Below are 24,956 nucleotides of genomic sequence, written 5' to 3' on the forward strand. Positions count from 1 at the left end.
ACTGCAACATACATTTTCTGCCTACAGTATGTCTCACGGAATAAGAAATCAAATCACTGGTTTTTAGCTTAATGACAGCATTTAGTTTATATTAAAAATATTTGCATCCCCCTAAAACTCATTGGCACAAAGACATTTCTTAGGAACATTCAATATCTTTGTGTCAATAGTTTTGGACTTTCTTCCATGTTTCTAGTTAAGGTAAACATATGCTCAGACTGATAATAAAAATTTACAATAATAAACATAACTAACCACTCCATCCCCTTTTTTTTTTTTTTTTTTTTTTTTTTAAAAACAGTAGGAAGAGTGGAGAACCCCTGTCAGGTCACTTGACCGACCCCTTGCTTTAAACTACCCTCAATTACCAAGGCTTTCAATCTAGCATAGTAAGAAGGAGATGGGAATGCTTGGAATTTTTCACAGCAGAGACACAAACAGCAATAAAAACCTGGAGAAGATTCCAACTATTCCTAATCTATTTAAAACCAACAAAATACAGCTTTGTAATCACACCACACTATAATACTAGATAATGACCGACTTAATGACTGTTGTACAGAAGGTATTGATCAACTGATGGTACGAGAAAAACATTATCAGGATGGTTGATCAGAAACTCCTATTCCAGCAGTCCTTGCAGCACAGACTGTCTGATCTGCAAACTGTATTTATTTATTTATTTTTTATCGCAAGCATTGATGACATAGGTAAACCAGCACTAGTGGTGTGGAGTAGCGACCTGCACCCAAACACAACACTATGACAAGTATCTCCCAGCACACACATTATGTACCACCTAGATTCTTACATGAGGTACTGCTGATGGTGCCAGGGGGAACTGAGGCTTGATATAGTGAACAAAACATCAAAAATAGTGTTTTAGAAAATATTAAATCGCATTTAGACAACACCAAACTAGTATGTCAGCTAAATTAAAAGCAATAGTAAATGTTTGAAAATTGAGTAGAACAAATTAAGTACCATGATTTAATATTTATTTGTCAAGGGGCACATACCAATAAAATGTTGAAAAACACTGATTTACCAGACCCTCTGTAACGGAAAGTAGCCATTAGCTCCAAACTAAGAGTTAATATGTCTCAGACTGGAACAGAAGGTAGTCTACAGCTCCCCAGGGTCTATAAATAGCATACCAATTAACCCTTCCTTAAAGCAGGAGGAAAAGGATTTATTGTCCCACTAAACTAGAGGTGCCCATGCTCCTTTGACTCGTGAGCTACTTAAACTTTTGTTTTACTTAACATCTTAGTAAGGGGGCTGTTAGGACCATTGTAGTCCCTCACACACTCCAATGAGTTCTGGGTCACCATGAGCTTGCTGGTTAGTCTATACCTCTCGGTGTTACAAGCCCTACTGCATAGAGCCAAATTAATCCATGCCATGCACTGATTGTGGAGCCAATGAGTGTCATCCTGCTCCCAAATATCACTGATATTGCACCGATGAGGATAAAACAATCCGAAGCAGTCTGTATGCATGTTGGATTATTATGGCTCTGTACAAATTAACAAACTGGCACATCATTGCATTCCAGCGGTTCTGGAGATGTGTTTAGCTTCTAAGGGTACAATGGTTAATTTGCATATATTCAGCAGTGATGCACTGGGAGACATCGCAAGCTCACTCCAACCTGAATTATCGCAAACTCTTTCCGTGTTAAGAAAGCAAACTTTTATTCTACTTAAACTTGTAATAATCTACCAATGTACCAGTTTAGGAACACAACTGTGTATACAGAATAGAAAAGGTAACTACGTCCACCATTACCCAGTTCGTACCCCGGCACTAGACTGCGAACTAATCCTTAAAATGTCCCTTATCACACAGTCTAGAGAAAATATCAAGGGAACTTAGAGCAGACATTTGAGATGTGTACTACAAGTGCACATCAGGGAATAAGTGTAACAAACAGCATCACAATTCCACAAAAGATAGACCGACATATCCATGGACAGAAAGAGGAGCCAAAGAGGTTGGCTTATAGTCAGCATAATGTCCCCAACACAAACTCCATGAATCAGAATGAATGGGAGGAACAGGAAATAAAATCTTACTTGGCGGCCGCATGTCCATTCCAAAACTTGCTGATTCAGGGAGAGAGCTGAGACAGCTGAGTATGTCATAATAAAGCTACAGACAGGAGTCACAGCACAAAAAATAAAAAACTGATCCGAGAGAAAAAAAAAACAAAACAAAAATAAAACATACACGTATAGCGCCTGGCATCATCCAAGCAAAGTCAGTGGACTCCATGCAGTTTGCTAATTTAATATCAAAACAACATGTTTTTATTTTATTTTTATTTTTTTTTAAACTACATTGCAAGTAATTTATATTATTGTTGATGCAATGTAAACCAATCACCATTGTTGTAAAATAAAATAAAACTGCATTGGAAATAATCAAAAGGATATCATTAGAGCAGGGTATATCCCAAAAAAAAAAACATTATCTATGAGAGAGGGGTCACTTTTTTATTTTTATTTTATTTATTATTTTTTTTAACCTGCTCATTACTGTCCTACGCTGGGAACCATAAACACCAGTCATCCATTAGAATAATAAAATGTATGGCTATTATCAATGTATATATGTGTTTCTGTTTAACAATAAAGGTATACATATCTGTCAGGACTTACACATGGGAGACATAGATTACCAGTTTATGACATGTACTGTTTATACTGTGTCTGATATTCTAATACCGACTCATATTTGATCTATCTATCAATTCCGGGCTTATTTCTAGTGTCCCATTATCATGTCCTGAGGAAACAATACAGTATTGTAAGGGGAAAAGTCCCCAAGAAACTATGAACAGAAACAGATATATGTCTATTCATTCATCTGACAACATACATAAACTGTTAGATGTAACATTGCCACCTATGCTAGAACAACATTGTCTTGCAAACTACAACCACACGGTTTTGTTTTGTTTTCAAAACCAGACAAACATAGTGGCCACAACAACTATAATATACAACATACAGTATACAGATACTACAATAGTCAGTACACTAAAATCACAATACATATATGCTTTCTCATATGTGGCTGGATGGTGTAATGGCTAAGGGCTCTGCCTCTGACGCAGGAGACCAGGGTTCGAATCTCAGCTCTGCCCGTTCAATAAGCCAGCACCCATTCAGTAGGAGACCCTAGGCAAGTCTCCCCAACACTGCTACTGTCCATAGAGCGCGCCCCAGTGGCTGCAGCTCTGGCGCTTTGAGTCCGCCAGGAGAAAAGCGCTATATATATGTTACTTATCTTTATCTATCATATTCTTTACAGAGATATGAGAATTACATATCCAACCTAGTAGGCCCAAAATAAAATTGTGGACATACTGAAAATATATAATTTTAAATGGGAAAGCAGATATGATACCCAATACCAAAAAGTTGACATTATGTTCAATCAATACATTTCATGAAATAACCATTTACCTTTACTCCCTAATATACATACAAAACAATCTTTGCAAAATGATGAACAATAAAACATATACTTACAAATATACTTACTTATCCTGTAAAAGAAAAAAATGCTTAGATAACAAAACTTACTCAATGCTATGTGCAGATAAAATATATATGTATATACACAAAGAGTGGAATTCTACTCAAATCTCAGTCCTATGTGAAAGCAATTAAACCAAAAAACCAAAGAAAGAAGAAATATATATATATATATATATATCTCTTAAGGCAGAAGACATTTTAGGCAGCTGGTAAATAGTGTGTCTAAAAATAAACACAAGCAGAAAGAAAATTTGGTCTAAGCAAAGAAATGACAACTGGTCAGAAAAAACAAAAGAAAAACAACGTGAAGTGTTAACCTCTTAAAGAAAAAAAAAAAAATACCAGCTTGTCAAGTAAACTCCGTTCAATGCTTTCCAACACAGATGAAATCAGAGTAGAATCTTAGTTCAGACAAAGAAAAATAATGTTGCTTACAGATAAAAACCTGTCAATTTTCCATATTCAAGAGAACAGGCAGGTGCGAGCACCCATGCAATCAACACAATAGTGAAAGAAAATACATATATGCACAGTCACATATTACAAAGTGTTAATAGTGGAAAGAAAAAAGCATTAGTAATTTAGAAGCAAGAAAAAGATTCAACAAAATATCATATATGTACTTTAAAGCATTTCCTACATATGTCTCCCAGAGACACGTGGCACAATATATGTATATCCATTACTGGGTGCTACCTAAGCACACCTTCACAATTTTCTACATATGTCTCCCAGAGACTCCTAGACATAAAAATATATATTTTCCGCAGGGTGCCCATTCAGCACACCTTCGCAAATTGTCCTCACTGGGTGCTCCCACAGCACACCTTAAATTTAGGGTTCGTTACTAAAGACACAGGGAGCTATGTGGGGACACTGATGTGAGCAGTCAGAAAAGATTTTCTACTTACCCATAATCAGCCTTTCCACTTAGATCTCCCTTCTTATTATCTCACTTCATGACACCAAGAAATGTAAGAGTCTATCTCAATACATTCAAAACCAATTGCTTTCAGTACATATATAATACATGTTTTCAGGCCTGGAGTAAAGGATCACAACTGACAATAGAGTGTCTAATAGTGAAGGTTTACTAACACGTAAAATAAGTTACACAGCTTTTATACATTCCAGTGCTAGAGCTTACGTGACAGCTAAAAATACAAAACACAGTGCATTACCATAGTAGATCACTAGTCAGTGTCTCTAATGTCAGCTAGTTCCTTGGGAATCAGCTGTCTACTCAAATCCCCTTGTCACCATAATGTATATATATCCAGTAGGAAGTTACACCCTTATACTAAAATACCCTTCTTGGTTTATGCAGAAAACTCTGACTATTAAATAAATCTTATCACTCCTTTAAATGAGCAACTTTGGTTTACCATGATGCATCACTCCTGAATATGCAAATCCTCTCTTTATGCCCCCGGAAGCCAGGCTGCACACCCAGAACTGCTGGTATATAGAGAGCCTAAAGCTAATACATTTACAGAGCCCCATCAACCCAACATGCAGACAACCTGTTTTGTACTTATGGTCCTCATTAGTGCATGGCAGGAAGCGATCACACCAGCTGGTCTGGATGTGCCGTATGCCTTTCAGTTGTCATATGTCACATGTTATCACAGCTGTAAAACTTCTTTCCTCTTCTTCTTCAGGTACATCTGCCTGCTCCAATGGTAAATTCCACTGCACCAATGCCGGCTTCAGACCCATGTACATTCCTTCATCACGAGTTAACGACGGAGTTTGTGGTGAGTATGGGGCGTTATCATTAAAACATATAAATAAATTGGAGAGTTCTTTTACCAAGACATAAAACCATCCCTGTATAAGGGGTTTGGACAAGCCGTAATGTAAAGCGTTCAGTCTGGGTCTACAGATACTATATAGAGAAATGTACTCCTTCCCCCTCCCCCTCCCCCCCCCCCCCCAAAGTGTAAAGAAAACTTGAGACAAAAGGGATATGGAGGCTGCCATATTTCTTTCCTTTTAAAGTGGATTCGAGATGAACTTTTACTCATTGCGTAATTGTGTTCCTTTCCTATTATTTATAGGGCATTCCTCAAGCCAAATACTTTTTTTTGTTTTATTACTCTAATTCCCTACAAACTAAACAAGCCTCGCCCACAGTTTTTCAGAGAGCCTTGGCATTTTCAGACAGTAGCAAGTGCTCATGGGAGCTCAGTCTGGGCAGGAGGAGGGGGAGGTATTACTAGCCAGAGATTTCAGAGGAGGAGGGGGGGGGGGGATTAGTTTTTTTTTTTTTTACACAGACTGAGTGCTGAAGATGCAGATAAGCTTGCCTGTGTGTAATGTTTACAAACAACATGGCTGCTGTCATTGTATCACAGGAAGAAATAATCCTATTCTATTGAAGCGGTTTGCAGCTAGATTTGCTGTGTAACTATCTAAACATTAGGTAAGATATATAGACACGTTACTTGTTCTAGTTAGTTTTTCATCTCGGCCCTGCTTTAAGCAATACTAGTTGCCTGGCAGTCCTGCTGATTCTCTGCCTCTAATACTTTAAGCCATATCCCTGAACAAGCATGCGGCAGATCAGTTAATTCTAACTGAAATCTGACAAGATTAGCTGCATGCTTGTTTCAGGTATGTGATTCAGATACTACTGCAGCTAAATAGGCCCACAGGACAGCCAGACCACTGGTATTGTTTAACCCATTCAGGTTCCGTGGTTTTCACGTGAGAAATGTTCACCTCCCATTCATTAGCCTATAACTTTATCACTACTTATCACAATGAACTGATCTATATCTTGTTTTTTCCGCCACCAATTAGGCTTTCTTTGGGGGGTACATTTTGCTAAGAGCCACTTTACTGTAAACGCATTTTAACAGGAAGAATAAGAAAAAAATGGAAAAATTCATTATTTCTCAGTTTTCAGCCATTATAGTTTTAAAATAATACATGCCTCCATAATTAAAACTCACGTATTGTATTTGCCCATATGTCCCGGTTATTACACCGTTAAAATTATGTCCCTATCACAATGTATGGTGACAATATTTTATTTGGAAATAAAGGTGCATTTTTTTCCATTTTGCATCTATCAATCTATTAACAAGTTTAAAATAAAAAAAATATAGAAATATTTCATCTTTACATTGATATTTAAAGTTTAGACCCTTAGGTAAATATTTACATGTTTTTTTTTTTTTTTATTGTAATGTGTTTTTTTTTTATTTTTTTTATTTTTTTATAGTAAACATTTTATTTGGGTAGTTTTGGGAGGGTGGGGGGTAAACAATAGATTTATAATGTAAATGTGTGTTCATTTTAATTTATTTTTATTTTCAGTTGTAGTATTACTTTTTGGCCACAAGATGGCGGACATGAGTTTGTTTACATGACGTCACTCTAAGCGTAACACACGCTTAGAGTGGCGCATCGGGGAGGGAACGGCCAGAAAAGGCGCAGCTTCCGAGAGAAGCTGTCGCTTTTTCAGCGGGGGAGAGGAATCAGTGATCGGGCACCATAGCCCGATACATTGATTCCCTGGCTACCGAATCCGCGGCCGGGAGTGCACGCGCGCGATCGGCCGCGGGAGCGCGCGGTAGCGCGCATGGTTCCTGGACGTAGTTTCTACGTCCAGGAACCAAAATAGGTTAAAGAGAACCCGAGGTGGGTTTTACAAATCCTATTAGCACACAGAGGCTGGGTCTGCATATAATGCTGAGCCTCTGTTACTATACTGTCTCCCCCCCCAGGCCCCACCTGTGCTCTGCCCCGCCCCCCAAACTAAACCGCCATGCTAGCGACACACAGCGTGTTGCCAGCAGGCTGTTCACTTGCCGACTGTCACTCTCTGCCGCTCCCCCGCCTCCTCCTTAGCTCCACTCCCCGCCACCGTCCCTTCCCTACCCGCTGATGGAAGGGACGCGGGCAGGGACCGGAGTTATGGAGGAGGCGGGGGAGCGCCGAGACTGACAGCCGGCTGCGACACGCTGTGTGTCGACAGCTCGGCTAATGATTTATGAGGGCATAGCAGAGCGCAGGGGGTACTTAGGGGGGATCGAGATAGCAACAGAGGCTGGGCAGTATAAGCAGACCCAGCCTCTGTATGCTGATAGCATTATCAGAACCCACCTCAGGTTCTCTATTAATTCCCAATCAAACAAAAAGAAGAGAATAATACAGTACTGGGAGTCACTAGATGAAATCAAAGCAGATGAGTGCTTTTGGTAGATGGGCAACCACGGTAATGGCAGGTGAAGATGATTCTCAATCTCCATGCAGGGCATCGGGCTTCTCTTGGGTCAAGTGTGGTCCATCTCTAAGAATTAACAGTTAATTGTACAAAACTTCCAAAACGGGCGACTAGAATTTTCATGTAAGTCAGGAGGCGCTCAAAATGAGTAAAACATAAAAAGTAATTGTGTACTTCTACGTACAAAAGCGTAAAAAAGGACACACGATAATTTGAGCACTGGGGAAAGCAGGCAGTAGAATATAGCTGTACAATTACCTATATTCTATTATTGAGCAATGGTTAATTCTGATAGAATGTTGGTTATTTTTAACCCATATTTTGCTATCGACTAACCCTCTCCTTACACAAACCTACCCCCCACCACGTGCCACAGTCTTCACCGATATCTGCTTCGCCTTAGCGGCTGAACACTCCAGCGGCAGAGTTTGTCATATATGAACCCTTTTAGTTGCTTTAATAGTTATCTAGTTGAGATAGCGCTCTGCTTTTGACCTCAGTCGGAAGAACTTGTTGTGCTGTAAATTCCTGGAATGCTTTGATCTCTCTCTACTAGCAGAAAATATATGAACTGAAAGCAGAAGTCCTCTGTAATTGTTTCGCAGTGCCACCTAGTGACAAGTGGCCATAAATACACATTACAGCAGTACTAATTAGAAGCAGGAAAATGTAACAAATAAGAAATTTAAAAAAGGGCTAAAATAAATTGGCCAGGAGCACTTGCAAGCCTCTAATTTGGCTGCTAAAGGGTTAATGACGGGCCGCAGGTGAGTAATTCAAACCTACCAACCACCGATCCTGGCAGCCGTAAAAGAGAGGCTAACATTGCAGGCTTTCTATTGTACTCGGGAAGAACTCTTTAATCGAAAGTTATGCAGCTTGAAAATGGACCAATCAAATCCAAGCTTGGCTTCATTCAGTTGGTCCATTTTCAGGCTATGTAAATGTGCATTTAAAATTCCACAATACTGCTTTGGTTTTGCATCTGATTGGCCACCCCTAGTTGTAGTATAGCGTTGGTGATGACTTTCATTTCTGTGTTGTGCAGATTGCTGCGATACTACGGATGAATACAACAGCGGGGCACACTGCCAGAACACCTGCAGGTAGGACTCTACTCCCATGCAGGCCACTAAACGCCTTATTTATCAAGATGTCGGAAGAGCTCAACTGGGCCAGTTATTTAGTGTTTCTATTTCTGTGAGGGCTGAAAGAACAAGGAGCCTAGTTTCCGCAAAACAGGAATTTACCTTCTTGAAACAGAAGGTATTTGCGATTGAGGTTGGAGTGAGCATATGTTTCCCACGATGCATCACTGCTGGATATGCAAATCATCCGTTTGTTGTCCCTGAAAGCTAAACACAGCTCCGGAACCGCTGGAATGCAATTATGCATCAGCTTGTTAATTATACAGAGCCACAATAATCCAACAAGCATACAGACTATTTCAGATTTTATGATCCTCATCAGTGCATGGCATGGATTTACGTGGTTCTATGGGGTAGGATTTGAAACGCCCAGAGTTAGAGTACCCAGCAAGCCCATGGTGAACCAGAACTCCCAGGAGTGTGTAGGGCTACAATGGACCACAGTGTTCTTCACAGAATTTTTTTTTCCAGCCGGGTGGCATGAAAAAGTAGCTGGGTGGGTTGCGAGGGGGAGTGCAGGGCCGGTGTAATTCTACTTACAGTATAAGAGGAGAGCGGATGACAGCCGCCGGGTGCTTACCAAAATTAGCTGGGTGGAGCGCCAGGCTAAAAGAGCCTTGGAAGAACACTGGACTAAAAAGTACTCTTACTAAAATGTTATGCGAAACAGAAATGTCTTCCTAAAACAGAAAGTATTTGCGATCATTCAGGTTGGAGTGAGCATAAGAGATGTCCCACAATGCATCACTGCTGAATATGCAAATTATCCCTTGTTGTCCCTGATAACCACACCTCCAGATTTGATGGACTGCAATGATGTCAGCTTGTTAATATTACAGAGCCAAACTAACCCAGCATGCATACAGACGTGGCATGGAATAATGTGGCTCTATGGGGTAGGACTTGAAACACCCAGAGTTACAGACTACCCACTATGCTCATGGTGAACTAGTTCCAGCAATAAATGTTACATAGTTACTTGGGTTGAAAAAAGACATACATCCATCGAGTTCAACCAGAGAACAAGGTACACACCAGCCTGCTCCCTCACATATCCCTGTTGATCCAGAGGAAGGCAAAAAACCCTTACAAGGCATGGTCCAATTAGCACCAAAAGGGAAAAAATTCCTTCCCGACTCCAGATGGCAATCAGATAAAATCCCTGGATCAACATCATTGGGCATTACCTAGTAATTGTAGCCATGGATGTCTTTCAACGCAAGGAAAGCATCTAAGCCCCCTTTAAATGCAGGTATAGAGTTTGCCATAACGACTTCCTGTGGCAATGCATTCCACATCTTAATCACTCTTACTGTAAAGAACCCTTTCCTAAATAAATGGCTAAAACGTTTTTCCTCCATGCGCAGATCATGTCCTCTAGTCCTTTGAGAAGGCCTAGGGACAAAAAGCTCATCCGCCAAGCTATTATATTGCCCTCTGATGTATTTATACATGTTAATTAGATCCCCTCTAAGGCGTCTTTTCTCTAGACTAAATAAACCCAGTTTATCTAACCTTTCTTGGTAAGCGAGACCTTCCATCCCTCGTATCAATTTTGTTGCTCTGCACCTGCTCTAAAACTGCAATATTTTTCCTGTAATATGGTGCCCAGAACTGAATTCCACCATTGTGTTCTTCCCTTAGACAGTGATGAATGAGGCTGAATATATCTGTCTGCCTTGTGTCCTCACTGACACCATTATTCTGTTTGTCAGGGAGATGGGCAAGAAGGAGCGAGAGGAGCTGGAACAGAAGGCAGAGATGGCTCGGGAAGGAATGCTGATGAAACAGAAGTTTATTGAAGAAGCCAAGAAAGGGCGGGAAGAGAAACAGGTGATTCCCTGGCTCTGCTGTAACGTCTCCCACAGGCGCATTAGACGGCCATTTTGGGCACATGGCTCTCTGAGGAGCAGTGATGTCTCTGAAGAATACGCCTGAATGATTCTAATTAGTAGGCTTCGTGTTTGTTTATAGCCTTCAGAAGGGCTTCTAGGTAACCGGCCTACTTGAGAGAGCAGAAGATGATGTGATATGCGTGTAACCATGGCTGCGATGCTGGCTGAGGCTCACTGTAATTAGGTATCTATGTTTAATATAGTCTTACAGGCTGTAGTGTATTATGGCTGCTGGCTGTAGACCTCACTGACATTACTTTCTTGTAGCACATTTATTGGGAGTTTTTGCACACTCTGCTATGAGGAAAACTGGCCAACTGCAGTATTTCTGAGAATCAGCTGAGCAATTATTGGGATGATTAAGGGGAATGTCCGAGCTGCAAAATAAAATGACATTTACTGACCTGAGGCTACCTCCAGCCCCTTGCAGCCGACCTGTCCCTCGCCGCAGCTCCTCCCCCAGCCGCAGGCCCTGGATCCCCGCTGGTGCAGCAGTCAACCTTGCAAGGTCATCCTCTGCTGCACCTGCGCGAGCACCACTATCAATCACTCACACATGGTGTGAAGTGTACTGCGCAGGTGCAGAACTGCACCATCGGGGACCGAGAGTCAGCAGCTGCGGGAGGAGCTGTGGCAAGGGACATGTCTGCTGCAAGGGGCTGGAGGAAGCCCCAGGTAAGTACATTTTATTTTATTTTGCAGCTCGGACATTCCCTTTAAAGGACTCTTCAAGTGAGAGGGATATGGAGGCTGCCATGTTTATTTCCTCTTAAACAATACCAGTTGCCTGGCTGTCCTGCTGATCCTAAGCCTCCAATACTTTTAGCCATAGACCCTGAGCAAGCATGCAGATCAGATATTTGACTGAAGTGTGACTAGATTAGCTGCATGCTAGTTTCAGGCGTGTGATTCAGACAGTTGTGCAGCCAAATAGATCAGCAAGGCTGCCAGGCAACTGGTATTGTTTAAAAGGAAATAATAATAATAATTTGAACATTTGTATAGCGCTTTTCTCCTGTCGGACTCAAAGCACTCAAGAGCTGCAGCCACTGGGACGCGCTCAAGAGGCCACCCTGCAGTGTTAGGGAGTCTTGCCTTGAACTCCTTACTGAATGGGTACTTGATCTAGCCAGGATTTGAACCCTGGTCTCCCATGTCAAAGGCAGAGCCCCTCCTGGCGGTCTATTAAAAACCGCCAGGGCGCAGCGCTGCCGGTTTTTTGTTTTTTTTGTTTTTTTTAAATCATGTAGCGAGCCTAGGGCTCGCTACATGATAGCCGCTGCTCAGCGGCATCCCCCCAGCCCCTCCGATCGCCTCCGGGGATAGGCGATCAGGAAATCCCGTTCAAAGAACGGGATTTCCTGGAGGGCTTCCCCCGTCGCCATGACGCCACGGACGTCGTGACGTCTAAGGGAGACCCGATCCACCCCTTAGCGCTGCCTGGTGCTGATAGGCCAGGCAGCGCAGGGGTCTAGGGGGGGGGGGGGGCTCTGCGGTGGCGCGGATAGCGGCGAATCGGCGGCGCTCGGTGTGCTGACGCAGCTAGCAAAGTGCTAGCTGCGTTCAGCAAAAAAAAAATTACGCAGATCGGCCCAGCAGGGCCTGAGAAAACCTCCTGCGCGGCTTACCCCGAACTACGTTTGGGGTTACCGCCAGGAAGGTTAACCAGTACACTATCCAGCCTCCATAAATATGGCAGCCTCCATATCCTGTCACTTGAAGAGTCCTTTAAAGGGGATGTCCGAGCTGCAAAATAAAGTGACAGACCTTTTTTTTACGGGTCCATTCACACAGTTGTAGGCTGTGAGGTACTGCGGAGTAGAAGTGATCAGGTGCTGCCTGGCCACTACCTCAGAAAGCCAACAGATGCAGTTTTTATGTGCTACGTGACCAGTGGTAGTCTTTTTTTTTTTTTTTACATAACAGCACTTACAGAATAGGTTGCAGTGGGTATTATGGGTGTTAGCTGTATAGGAATAGGTGAAGATGCTGTATAGTCAGAGACACAGCTGAATATGGGGGGGGGGGGGAGGGGGGTTGTCACACAGTCATAGTCAATCAACTGCTTCTTTGATTGGCTGGTTGTGATCTGCTGATCTGCTGATCTGCCTACACAACTGGCAAAACCTGAGATTTGCTCACAAAATTGTGACCAACCAATCAGAGCAGTACAACTCGGTCACTTCCATAAATATTTTTTATTTATTATTTCTTAATGAATACATTCTCCTGAAGGGTACAAATTAGTACGCCACCGGTAAGCTGGACGAAGGGTGAGCTGAATGACAGCGCACCCTGCTGCTGCTCAAAGTCCAGCGGCATTAAATACTATTTCCCCTCTAAGTCATAGCAACAGGGAGGGAGAAGTCATTCAGGGTCTGGCCAGAACCCCAAATTCCTCTTACGATGCCTAGTTTTGTGCTGATCGTCGTGCGCCGAAGCCAGTGTGAGCCAGGTGAGATTCCTTATTGGCTCTTTAAGGGGTGGGGAAGAGCTGGAGGAATCCTGCTTTAGACTATTCCTAGAATAAATCCAACATTGATTGGAGAAGGGTAGGTCTGGGTTTGCCTGTACAGACGTCAGGCAGACATGAGTGATCAGTTTGGGTGACCGATGCTTACAGATCTGTTGTCTGTGTGTTGCAGGCCAGGCTGCAGGAGATGATCGAGAAGCGGCAGAACGTTCAGACTGACGTGGACGCTTTGAAGGCTAAGAAGGAGGAGGTGGAGAAGCCAGAGATAGAAGCAAAGGATGCGCACAAGAAGGCATGGGAAGGTGAGGCTGGCCTCCCCCTCTTCCTCTGTATAATAATGTATAGGCCTCTTCTGTATAATAATGTATCAGCCTTCCCCCCCCCCCCCCCCCCTCTTCCTCTGTGTAATTATGTATCTGCCTTCTCCCTCTTTCTCTGTATAATAATGTATCTGCATGTATGGAAGCATTTACACTGCTCTCTTGTAGAGAAGAGAGAAGCAGAGCAAGCAGCGCTGGAAAAGAAGAGATCGCAGGAAGCTTTCACAGAGCTGGATGAAGACTCGGATGGAACGTAAGTGGGCGTTACCCTGGAGTTTACCTCGGAAATAGTTATGCCCCTCCCAATCCCTCTTTCTATCCTTTCTGTTCCATACAGTCGGGGCTGGTTCATACGGCAAGCACTTTCTAACTGCCAGTGATTTGAAAAGCTCCTAATGCTATGTGTGTGTTCTCACTTCAGGTATGTGAACCACTTTGCTGCTGAATGTGAATGGCTATGATCCCACAGAAGCCATTGCAATTTGCTGAAATCGCCCAGCATGCAGCATTTTTTTTTTTGAATTTTTTTTAAAGGATACATGAACCAAATAAAAGAAAATTAGATTTACTTCCCTGGGGCTTCCTGCAGCCCCTAGAAGCCTAGGTGACCTTCACGCAGCTCCACTCTATGCCAGTGTCCTGGGGTCCCCTCCGTAGCGGTTGCTGCCCTGCCTAGGTCGTCAGCTTCTGCTCATGTGCGAGTGTGCAGATGCACTGCTCGGGGTTGCGCTCTTGTGGCTGGGAGCGTTCTGCGCTGGGAGTGCTGCACCTGTGCAGAATGTTCCCGGGCCATGAGAGCATGAGCGAAAGTAACCGGCGGCCTCTAGGGAGGGGACCCCAGGACACTGGCAGAGAAGGGAGCTGCAACGAGGCACATAGGCTTCTAGGGGATATGTAAATCGGATTTATTTTTTTTGGGGGGAGGGGGGGGGCTCATGTGTCCTTTTAAGAAATTTCTAAAAATTAAAAAATAAAAGTGCTGCATGCAGAGCGATTTTTAGCAAATTGCATTCGCTCCTGTGGGATCATAGCCATTCATTCTCAGCAGCAAAACACCTTTGCAATCACAGGCGTTTCCTAGAAAGCATAAATGGCTGCTGAAAGCTTTCTAGTGTGTCCTAATGGAGCACATCTTGCCCCTTTCCCTCAGTGCTGCTGAGACTAGCAGGCCTGTTATCTGTAGAGCATTCTGTGTAGGGATGATCAAAGAAATGCAAATGCTTTATGTAAATTTATGTAAATATTTGCAGTTTGAAAATGGACCAATCCAGTTTAAACCCAGGTTTAAATTGATTGGTCCATTTTGAAGCTGTAGTTATTAGCATACAGATTTGTATAAATTTGCATCTCATTGATCCCTAAGCCTGTGTAGTAAAACTAGAGCTCTGATGACCTCTATAGGTATGCATGGAGAAGTGCATTCAGCTCACATGAAGATCTGAGATCTTGGCAATTCTTTTCTTTAGATCACAGATGGCAGTAAAGATCCTATGTGGGATCAGCAGCTTGATTTTTCTACTATAAACAACATGTTTGGGGTGGAGTTCTCTACATGTTATGTCCTCTATGAAATGTTTTTTTTTTCCCTTCATCTACTTTTAAAGAGTAACTTTACTGAAGGATGGTAGTAGGTAAGAAAATCAATCAAGACATTGCAAAGTGAAAAGTTTAAAATAAAAGATAGATCAAGAAATGGTTGATACTCTCTGTGTAATTTGTTCTTGTTGTTTGATCCTCCGTGAGCCTGCAGGCCAACATTTTTGCTGCTGAAAGGCATGGGAAAAAAAAGACCACACCAACTGCCCTTAACTATACACATAAATACACAGGGGCAGATACTGCTTCCTTGGCAGTTAGCAACAGCCATTATTTCCCACAATGCAACAAGGTTCACAGACCGGAAACTGTCATGGCAGTGGTCCTGACATCACACCGTGGGAGGAGTTCCTACTCAATATCAGCCACACAGACGTCCCTGATGAAATGTTTGAGGAATGGTAAAAATATCTGCTGGGAAAGGGGGTGTCTAATGCTGACTGGGGTGAAGTTCAATCCTTGGTTAAAGTGTACCAGAGCTTAAAAATTAAAACTATTTTATACATACCTGGGGCTTCCTCCAGCCCCATCTGCTCGGATCGCTCCCACGCCGCTGTCCTCTGCTGCCCGCAGCTTCGGGAACCGGGTCCCGCACTTCCGACACTCAGAGCCAGTCTGGCGTAAGGGAAGTGCGCTGTTTGCATATCTCTCCAGCAGCAGCTGGAGAGATACGTGGAGGGCGCACTTCTCCTGCGTAGCTGGCTGCGACTGACGGAAGTGATGGGACCTGGTTCCCGAAGCTGCGGGCAGTAGAGGACAGTGGCGTAGGAGCGATCCGAGCAGATGGGGCTGGAGGAAGCCCCAGGTATGTATAAAATCTTTTTAAATTTTAAGCTCTGAGTCCCTTTAAAACTCCTCTTTAACCATTTACGTACCAGCAGTCTCTGCCCCAGGGAACCAGAGATGAACGTTTCACACAAAATAAACATATCAGTCGAAAGCTTGTAAAGAATAAATGCTCTACCTGATAATTTCGCCACTTTGGTGTGCCTTTTTGAGTGTTCTTTTTTTTTTAATTTTTTTAAATCCATTATTGCTCCAGGAAAAATCCAATATGGCCGCCAGCTCATATCCCTTCTGCTTCCGGGTTATGAGTTGTTCTGGATGTGCTGTCTAGCCTCTATGAGACTATAGACAGGCAGGGTTGTTGCTGCAGTCTTTCATCTGTGTGCTTTCAACTTTATTATTCTGGTATGCTGTGTGGCTGCCTGTAGGAAGTGTCTCCCATAGGAATGAGACTGCACTGACTGCACAGTGCACAGAGATCACACAGCCACACTTGTCTGTTGTGTCAGAGCTTCTTTCTCAGCAGAGCAGCCCCTCCCATGTCATCAGAGCTCTGAGTATGCAAAGCAGGAAAGCTGAGCCAGGAGGGGGCAGGCTTGGGCTTGAAAAGACTTCACAGAAGACTGAATCGGCTATAATGATTCCAGGTCAAACCTAGACTGAATGCTCAGTCGGGTATTATTATCAGAGCTGGTAACAGGCAGATTTAGCAGAGCAGAATGAAACAGAGAGCAGGGTAAGTGTTTACTGTCATGTTCCCACTGATAAATGTAGTAAAATACATGAGCGTGCTTCGTCTCTGGTTCTCTTTAACCACTTCAGCCTTCAGTCGTTTTCACTTTATGCATCCGAGCAATGTTCACCTCCCATTCATTAGCCTATAACTTTATCACTACTTATCACAATGAACTGATCTATATCTTGTTTTTTCCGCCACCAATTAGGCTTTCTTTGGTTGGTACATTTTGCTAAGAGCTACCTTACTGTAAATGCATTTCAACAGGAAGAATAAGAAAAAAAACGGAAAAAGTATTTATTTCTCAGTTTTCGGCCATTATAGTTTTAAAATAATACATGCCTCCATAATTAAAACCCACGTATTGTATTTGCCCATTTGTCCCGGTTATTACACCGTTTAAATTATGTCTCTATCACAATGTATGGTCGACAAAATTTTATTTGGAAATAAAAGTGCGTTTTGCATCCATAACTATTTACAAGCTTATAATAATAAAAAATCATTTTTACATAGTTATTTAAAAAGTTTAGACCCTTAGGTAAATCTTTACTTGTTTTTTTTGTTTTTTGTTTTTTATTGTAATGGGTTTTTTTTTTATTATTATTATTATTTTGAAGAATAAGTTTTTATTGAAATTTGTAACAAGTTTAAACAGACAATGCTCCAATGGATAAAAGACATGTTGGATACGCTACATGTATAATTAAAGAATTACATCTTATATTGCAAGTAGAGTCAACCTTTAGCTTGTTCTTCCATCCAAGGGAGCTAGGATGAGAGGGGGTGGGGGTAGGCAAGGAGAGGAAGAGGAAGGGGGTTGTAGGAATGGGAGGTGGGTGTGGTGGCATAAGGGATAGGGGGTAATGGAGAGGGAAGGAATCAAACTAACATTGAACATGGACATATGGCAGTAATCTACTATACATTGGAAAGAGAAAATAGTTAGGTTTATTTTCTAAACAAGTGTGAATTGCTTATTCTAGAATCCGTCACTTTCTTTAATTGTGCTATGTTATTAGTAACCAATGAGAACAGATAGACCTTTGGACATACGCTGCCTATACATGGAATTTGGACAGACTTATGTTATAAATCTTTTGGCCTTATCTGACTCTCTGTAGTCAATCCAGATGGCCCATCTATGTACAAATTTGTCTTGATGGCCCTGGGCGGATAGACAGAGATCATCCAGTCTCATTAGTTCATTCAAATGTGTGAATAGATCTGAGACTGAGGGGCTATCAGTGGATCGCCATTTTCTGGTTATCAGAGTTCTGGCTGCAGTGAGAATAAATCTGAAGATTGAACTCTTGATACTGGAAAATGAACCAGGTAAGGCGGATAACAAGGCTATTGCTGGGGATGGGGGGACTGGGGTGAGATATAGTTCTTTGTGTAACTCGAAGACTTTTGTCCAGAAGGGTTGTATTTTGCTACAGTCCCACCAAATGTGTATGTACGACCCTTTATGATTATTGCATCTCCAGCAAAGGTCGGAGGTTGTATGTTGGAATTTGCTTAACCTTTCCGGGTCCCTATACCATCTGGAGAATATTCTGAAGTTTCTTTCCTGATACTTTGTGGAGATTGAGAGTTTGTGAGAGAGTATAAAGACCTTTTCCCATGTCTCCGCTGGGAGAGCAGCTCCCAAGTCTTTATCCCATGTGTCTGTAATTTTTTGAAGATGCTGTTCAGACCCTCTAGATATGAGTAGATTATATATTTTAGATAAGGTGTGTTCTACCCGTTCTGTTTGTAAACAGATGTTCTCAAAAAGTGTCAGGGGTCTGTGGATGTTGGTTTTGGGGTGTAAGAAATTATAATATTTATCTAACTGGAATTTGGTTAGCCAAGTTGGTTTATAGTTTGGGGTTGAGGTGGGCCAGTCAGTCATGTTTTTCACTCCATTTTGGGTTAGGTAATGTCTAATTTGTGGCCAGTTTGATCTGTTATTACCTAGTACTGATGGGGATCTGAGGCCTGTTTTGAAATCTGGGTTGTCTAGCAGTGGGGTAAGAGGGCTGGGTATAGTAGTGAGACCGTAAGAGCTATATAGTTTGTCCCAGGAGGTGATAATTTTCCCCGTCCAAAAAGGTAGGTTGGCAACTGGAGGTCTTTTTGATTTGGCTATCCAAAGTAGCGCTCGGAGGTCTATACCCATTTCTCCCTCCTCCACCTCTATCCATTGTTTCTGGCTCCTGCCTTGAAACCCGTCTATTATCATTAGTAATCTAGCAGCTTGGTGGTATTTGGTTAGGTCAGGTAATCCTACCCCTCCTGTCTCTTTAGGCCTTGTTAGCAATTTAAAGTTGGTCCTAGGTTTCTTCCCTGCCCATATAAATTTAGTGTAGGCTGTTTTGATAGTTTTTAATATGGGGTTTGGGATGGGAATTGGAATTGCTTGTAGTACGTAAAGGAGTCTTGGGAGTACGTTCATTTTTACAACGTTTATTCTGCCTAACCAAGATAAGTGGAGATTATTCCACCTGTCCAGATCTTTTTGTATAGTATGTATGAGTGGGATGTGGTTTAGAGAGAGTAGTCTGGTTAAATCCGTGGGGATGTTGATACCCAGATATTTGATATGGTCAGATTTCCATTTGATAGGGAAGGAGTGTGTCAGTGTTTGTAATATTTTGCTTGGAAGGGATATGTTGAGGGCTTCTGTCTTTGATAGGTTCATTTTAAAGTTACTGATGGCGGCAAACCTGTCAGCTTCCTGCAAGAAATTTGGAATGGAAATGATTGGATTTGTCAGATATAGTAATAAGTCGTCTGCATATAATGCTGTTTTGAATTCATTCTTGTCTGATTTGAATCCTGAAATGTTCACATTGTTTCTGATGGCAGATGCAAAATGTTCCATACATAATACAAATAGTAATGGTGACAAGGGGCACCCCTGTCTCGTTCCGTTATTGATACCGAAGGCATCCGACAGGACCCCGTTCGCTTTGACTCTAGCCGTGGGACCCCGATATAGCCCCATGATTCTATTTAGGGCCTTCTGCCCCAACCCCAGATTTTCTAATACTCTGCGTAGATAGCCCCAATGGATCCTGTCGAATGCCTTCTCAGCATCTACTGATAGGAGACACAGAGGTACCCCCTGTTTTTGTGCTCTAGCTATCAGGGATATAGTTTTGATTGTATTATCTCTGGCTTCACGAAATTGTGTGAACCCCACCTGGTCTGTGTGTAAAACCCGGGGTAAGGACAGTTTTAACCGTTCAGCTATGAGTTTGGCGAAAAGTTTGATATCTATGTTGATTAACGAGATAGGCCTGTAATTACTACAACTTGTATGGTCCTTGTCAGGCTTTGGTATTAATGTGATATAAGCTTGTAAGGACTGTGTAGGGAAGGAGGTATCTACTGAGATTGCATTGAATGACGCTAGCAGAAAAGGAATAAGGCTTGGGGCGAGAGCCTTGTAAAAGGCAGCAGTGAAGCCGTCTGGGCCAGGGCTTTTCCCTACTTTCAGGGCTCTAATTGCTGCGAGAAGTTCTTCCCCTGAAAAATCTTCTTCTAGAGTTTCGATCTCGTCCTGTTCAAGAGCAGGTATATTGGAGGATTTTACATATTCATCTATTTTGTTGTCTAACTTGGATTGGGATAGTTGGTGGTATTTTCCCCTTATGGAGTACAGCTCTTGATAGTAAGATTGAAAGGTATCTGCAATCTCTGTGGGCTTGGATTTGAGTGAATTGTCCTTTGCTCTAATATTTGGGATGTATGTGGAGGGTTGCTTGGGATGGAGGTAGTGAGCTAGCATGGTGCCGCATTTGTCTGCTTTCTCAAATAGTGAGCCCTGGAATCGTTCTCTTTCTCTGAGAAATTTCTGGTCTAGTAGAGTTAGTAGTTTCTGTCTGGTATTGGACAATTGGAGGGATATACAGTCATCTTTTCCTTTGCTATTTTTCAATTGTTGCTCTAAAGTGGAGACCTCCCTAAAAAGAGTGTCGATTTGGGCTGTTCTTTCTTTTTTAAGTTTTGTGCCGTGAGAGATTAGTATGCCTCTAAGGGTACATTTAAGGGCTTCCCATTTAGTTGGGGCTGCTGTTTCATCGTTTGTGTGGTTCAATGTGAATTCTGCTATAGTTTTTTTGAGTGCGTCCAGGCATTCTGGGTCTTTTAAAAGGTTGTTGTTGAGTCGCCAATGGAAACCTGAACGGGATCTCTCTAGGCTTTTAATTGTACAGGACACTGGGGCGTGGTCGGACCACACTCTCGGGCCTATATTTGATTCTATGATGTCATCTAAGATAGAGTGTGAAATTAGTAGATAATCTAGTCTGCTGAAAGACTTGTGAACTGAGGAGAAATAGGTAAAATCATATGTCTTTGGATTGAGAGTTCTCCAACAATCGGCAAGTCTTAGCTCAAATAATTTTTGCTTTATGGCTGTTAGTTTACATTGAGGCACTGAGGAATGGCCCGTTGAGGAGTCCCGTGCAGGTTCCAGGCATAGATTTAAATCTGCCCCAATTATTATTTTCCCTTCTGCAAATCTCTGCAACTTAGACAGGAATTGCAGTAGCCATTTCCCCTGATTGGAGTTAGGTAGATATAGATTCGCTATTGTGTAGAGAATACCATGTATTTCTAATATTATGAAGATGAATCTGCCCTCCTCATCAATAAGTTGTTTTTTGAGTATAAAAGGGAGGGTTCTGTGTAATCCTATTGATGTTCCTCTTGCTTTTGAGGATGGGTTGGTACTATGGAACCAGGTGGAGTATTGTTTTAATGGTAGTTTAGGCATATGATTTAGTTTGAAATGGGTCTCTTGCAGGAGGATGATGTGAGAGTTTTCTTTGTGTAAGTGTTGTAGTATCTGGGATCTCTTTGCGGGGTTGTTAAAACCATTAACGTTGTATGTAGTAATTTTTATCTCTCCCATGGTATCTTAAAGAGGTTGATGTAAATAATTTGAGTGAAAGTGACCAGAGGTATTGTGTGTAGAAGGCATAAGTAAACCATTGCCATAAAACAGTGAGATAACATGAACATAACATATAACAAAAAATAAACAAAGTTGGGGGTGCTCAAAGGGCACCGGAGTGAAATGCCCCGTCCCAATAGGTGTAGCATAGCCTCACCCAGTGGGAGTGGGTCTCTCAATCCTTGAAATGACCACTAATGGGTCTTCTTAGATCTTAAAAAGATCTGATCTGTCAGGTGGGGGATGGAAGCCCTGAAGGAGCGGACAGTGTCTCCCTGAAGCCAGGGCCCCCCTCCCCAGATCCCGCATAGCTGCGATAGATATTTGCTTATATACATGTATGAAGATATAATTCCCATCAAAATACCATGAGTTGAAATGAACTAAAAACTGTGGTATGATGATCCAGGTTGGATTAGTCACTACATGCCTCTGGCAGTAGCATATTGCTCCACTTATCTGGCATGTGCATACATTGACCCTCCTAACATGTACCTTTTTACAGTATGGTATTTTTGTAATGGTATGGCTTGTGCCAGGTAATGCAATATAAACAGTAGATGATTGTCCAGAACTGCGCCTTGGCTGTCTGTCCCTTAAATACCAGCCCGGCCTCCATAATCATGTTCCTCTTTGCACTTGTATAGGGGGAAATGTATGGTCTTGGGTAGGAGTTCAGTTCGTGCAATCTCGAGTGTGCTTTTGTTCTCCGAGTTTCTGGTGAGCACACCAAAAAAAAGGGAGGGGAGAGGAGGGATTGGGATTCAAAGGAAAACCTGAACTATACGTCCACAGTTATATTATGTTACTGAAGTTACGTGCTTTGCAAGTGGATGGGGTAGAAGTATATTGTTATTGATAAGAGTTCTGTGGGGGTATAGTAGGATTTTACTCACGTTGCGCGTTTCTATTGTTGCGGCGGGCACTCTTCCAATGAGCTCTCTGTGGAGGTGAGGTGTTCTGCTCAGCAGCTTCTGAATGTAGTGGCCAGTCCGATATTTCAAAGGCCGGGAGATTCAAGTCTTTTTTGATTTTAGTCGCGTCCACGGGGTCTTTCAAGGTGTGGATTTGGCCCTCATGTCGTATTTGTAGGCTGAAGGGGTAACCCCATTTGTAGGGGATGTTTCTTTCTTGGAGGATTGTGAGTAGCGGTTTCAACGCTCTACGCATCTGCAATGTAAGTTTGGAGAGGTCTGATAGTAATGTGATGCGGGCTCCGTCAAAGTCTATGTTACCTTTTTCTCGAGCTGCCGTCATAATGTCATCCTTAATTACAAAGCGGTGGACACGGCATATGACATCTCTGGGCCTGTCTGGGTTTGTGCTGATCGGTGCAAGTATCCTGTGGGCTCTATCCAGCTCTATGCTATGATCCGCAGGTCTCCCCAAGAACTGATTGAAGATTCCGACCAGGGTGGGTGCTAAGTCTGCTTGTTTTGTGGACTCCGGAATGCCTCTAACTCTGATGTTATTCCTTCTCTGCCGATTTTCCTGATCGTCCATTTTTAAATAAAGGTCTTTGATTTGGTTCTCGTGGCGATTGATGTCTGCTTGTTGTTTTTCTTGTGTGCGCGCCATCTTGTCCACTTCTTTTTCGGTGTCATCTACGCGATGGCCTATTTGCTGTATATCTTGTTTGACTTCCGCCATCTCCTTTCTATAAGTTGCTTCTATTCTGCTTACATATCTCTCAAGATCATCCTTGGTTGGTAGTGCGCGGATGTAATCATGTAGGTCCATCTCTATGTAGGAATCTGAGCTGCCCGAGTGCGTTGGCGAAAGCGTAATGGCGGGCCTCTCCGATCTGTCTGATGCGGAGGCTGGTGGTGGTGTGTCTCTCCCTTTGCGTTTAGCAGACTGTGTTGGTTGGACAGTGGAGCGTGGGGAATCTTGTTTAGGGCTTGCCGAGTGCGTCGGCGAAGGTGTGCTAATGGATGCCCTGTTTTCGGAGGTCGTGCTGTGGGTCGGGGAGGCCTGTATTGAGCCTCCTCGTTTCTTATTTTGTGGGGACTGACCTTGAGCTAGCTGAGAGGTATCTCGGTCCGGGCTCAGTTGGTGATCTTGCCCGCCTTCATCCCCCGAGAGTCCGCTACTGGCAGGGTTATGTTCCGGAGAGTTGGCTGGGGGAGTATCCGTCTCTCGGCGTTCTTGTGCGGGCGCCATCTTGGCAGCACTCTGGGAGGACTGTGCCTGAGCTAGCGGCTTCAGGAATTTCTTTATCTGCGAGCTCCTGTTTTTTCTGGGTGAGCGCTTGGGTTGTTTGTGCTTGGTGCTCCCCATAGGTGTAGTTTTCAGCTTCTGATCAGTGCGGGATCTAGGGTTTTAGGGCCCGGGCAGCGGGAGCTCTCCTCAATCACGTCTTGTCCGCGCCATAGGCAAGCCACGCCCCCCCTATTATTATTATTATTAAACATTTTATTTGGGTAGTTTTGGGATGGGATGTAAATAGTAATTTTTTTATGTAAATGTTTTTATTTTTTTTAATGTAGATGTAGTTTTACTTTTTGGTCACAAGATGGCCTTAGGTTTGTTTACATAACGTCACTCTAAGCGTAACATGTACGCTTGGAGGGACGTAGGAGGCAGAAAAAGCGAGGCTTCCGAGAGAAGCAGTCGCTTTTTCTGTGGGGGAGAGGAATCAGTGATCGGACACCATGGCCTGATTCATTGATTCCTGGGTTAACGATCTGCCACCGGGAGCACGCGCGCGATCGGCTACAGAAACGCACGGGAGCACACATGGCCTTCTGGACGTAGCTACTACGTCCAGAAAGCTTAAAGGACTTACGAGGCCAAGTCCATCAAAAACAATAAAAAAAAGTTAGCTACCTTGCTCAGCTTGTAAGGCACGGAGGACGCCGTCCGCGCCCTCCGTGCCGTTCCACCTGGTCCCCGCCGCTGCACAGCCCCCCGAACGGTCCCCGACCGCGCGGCCCGGGTCGGGCTCCCCAGCCCTTACCAAGATGGCCGGCGGAGCTGGCCGCGGCTGCACAGTCCGCATAGCCGCGAGTGCGGCTGCGCAGCTCTAAGGCCAACCCCCCGATCCACGCAACAGTAGCGTGGATCGGGGGGTTGGCCTTAGAGCTGCGCAGCCGCACTCGCGGCTATGCGGACTGCGCAGCCGCGGCCAGCTCCGCCGGCCATCTTGGTACAGGCTGGGGAGCCCGACCCGGGCCGCGCGGTCGGGGACCGTTCGGGGGGCTGTGCAGCGGCGGGGACCAGGCGGAACATGCCGGACGGCGTCCTCCGTGCCTTACAAGCTGAGCAAGGTA

General features: G+C 43.3%; 1 protein-coding gene across 1 annotated transcript in view; it reads left to right on the forward strand.

Annotated features, from left to right (window-relative positions):
• PRKCSH (PRKCSH beta subunit of glucosidase II) overlaps positions 1 to 24,956 on the forward strand; it is a 74,494-nt gene that overhangs the window by 17,131 nt on the left and 32,407 nt on the right. The window contains exons 3-7 of the mRNA XM_068274254.1: positions 5,210 to 5,305; positions 8,831 to 8,888; positions 10,646 to 10,763; positions 13,471 to 13,600; positions 13,787 to 13,871. Of these exons, the coding sequence (XP_068130355.1) occupies positions 5,210 to 5,305; positions 8,831 to 8,888; positions 10,646 to 10,763; positions 13,471 to 13,600; positions 13,787 to 13,871 (487 nt within the window). The remainder of the gene's footprint in view (positions 1 to 5,209; positions 5,306 to 8,830; positions 8,889 to 10,645; positions 10,764 to 13,470; positions 13,601 to 13,786; positions 13,872 to 24,956) is intronic.

Source organism: Hyperolius riggenbachi, chromosome 3 (assembly GCF_040937935.1).
Source record: "Hyperolius riggenbachi isolate aHypRig1 chromosome 3, aHypRig1.pri, whole genome shotgun sequence".
Classification (NCBI taxonomy): Eukaryota; Metazoa; Chordata; class Amphibia; order Anura; family Hyperoliidae; genus Hyperolius; species Hyperolius riggenbachi.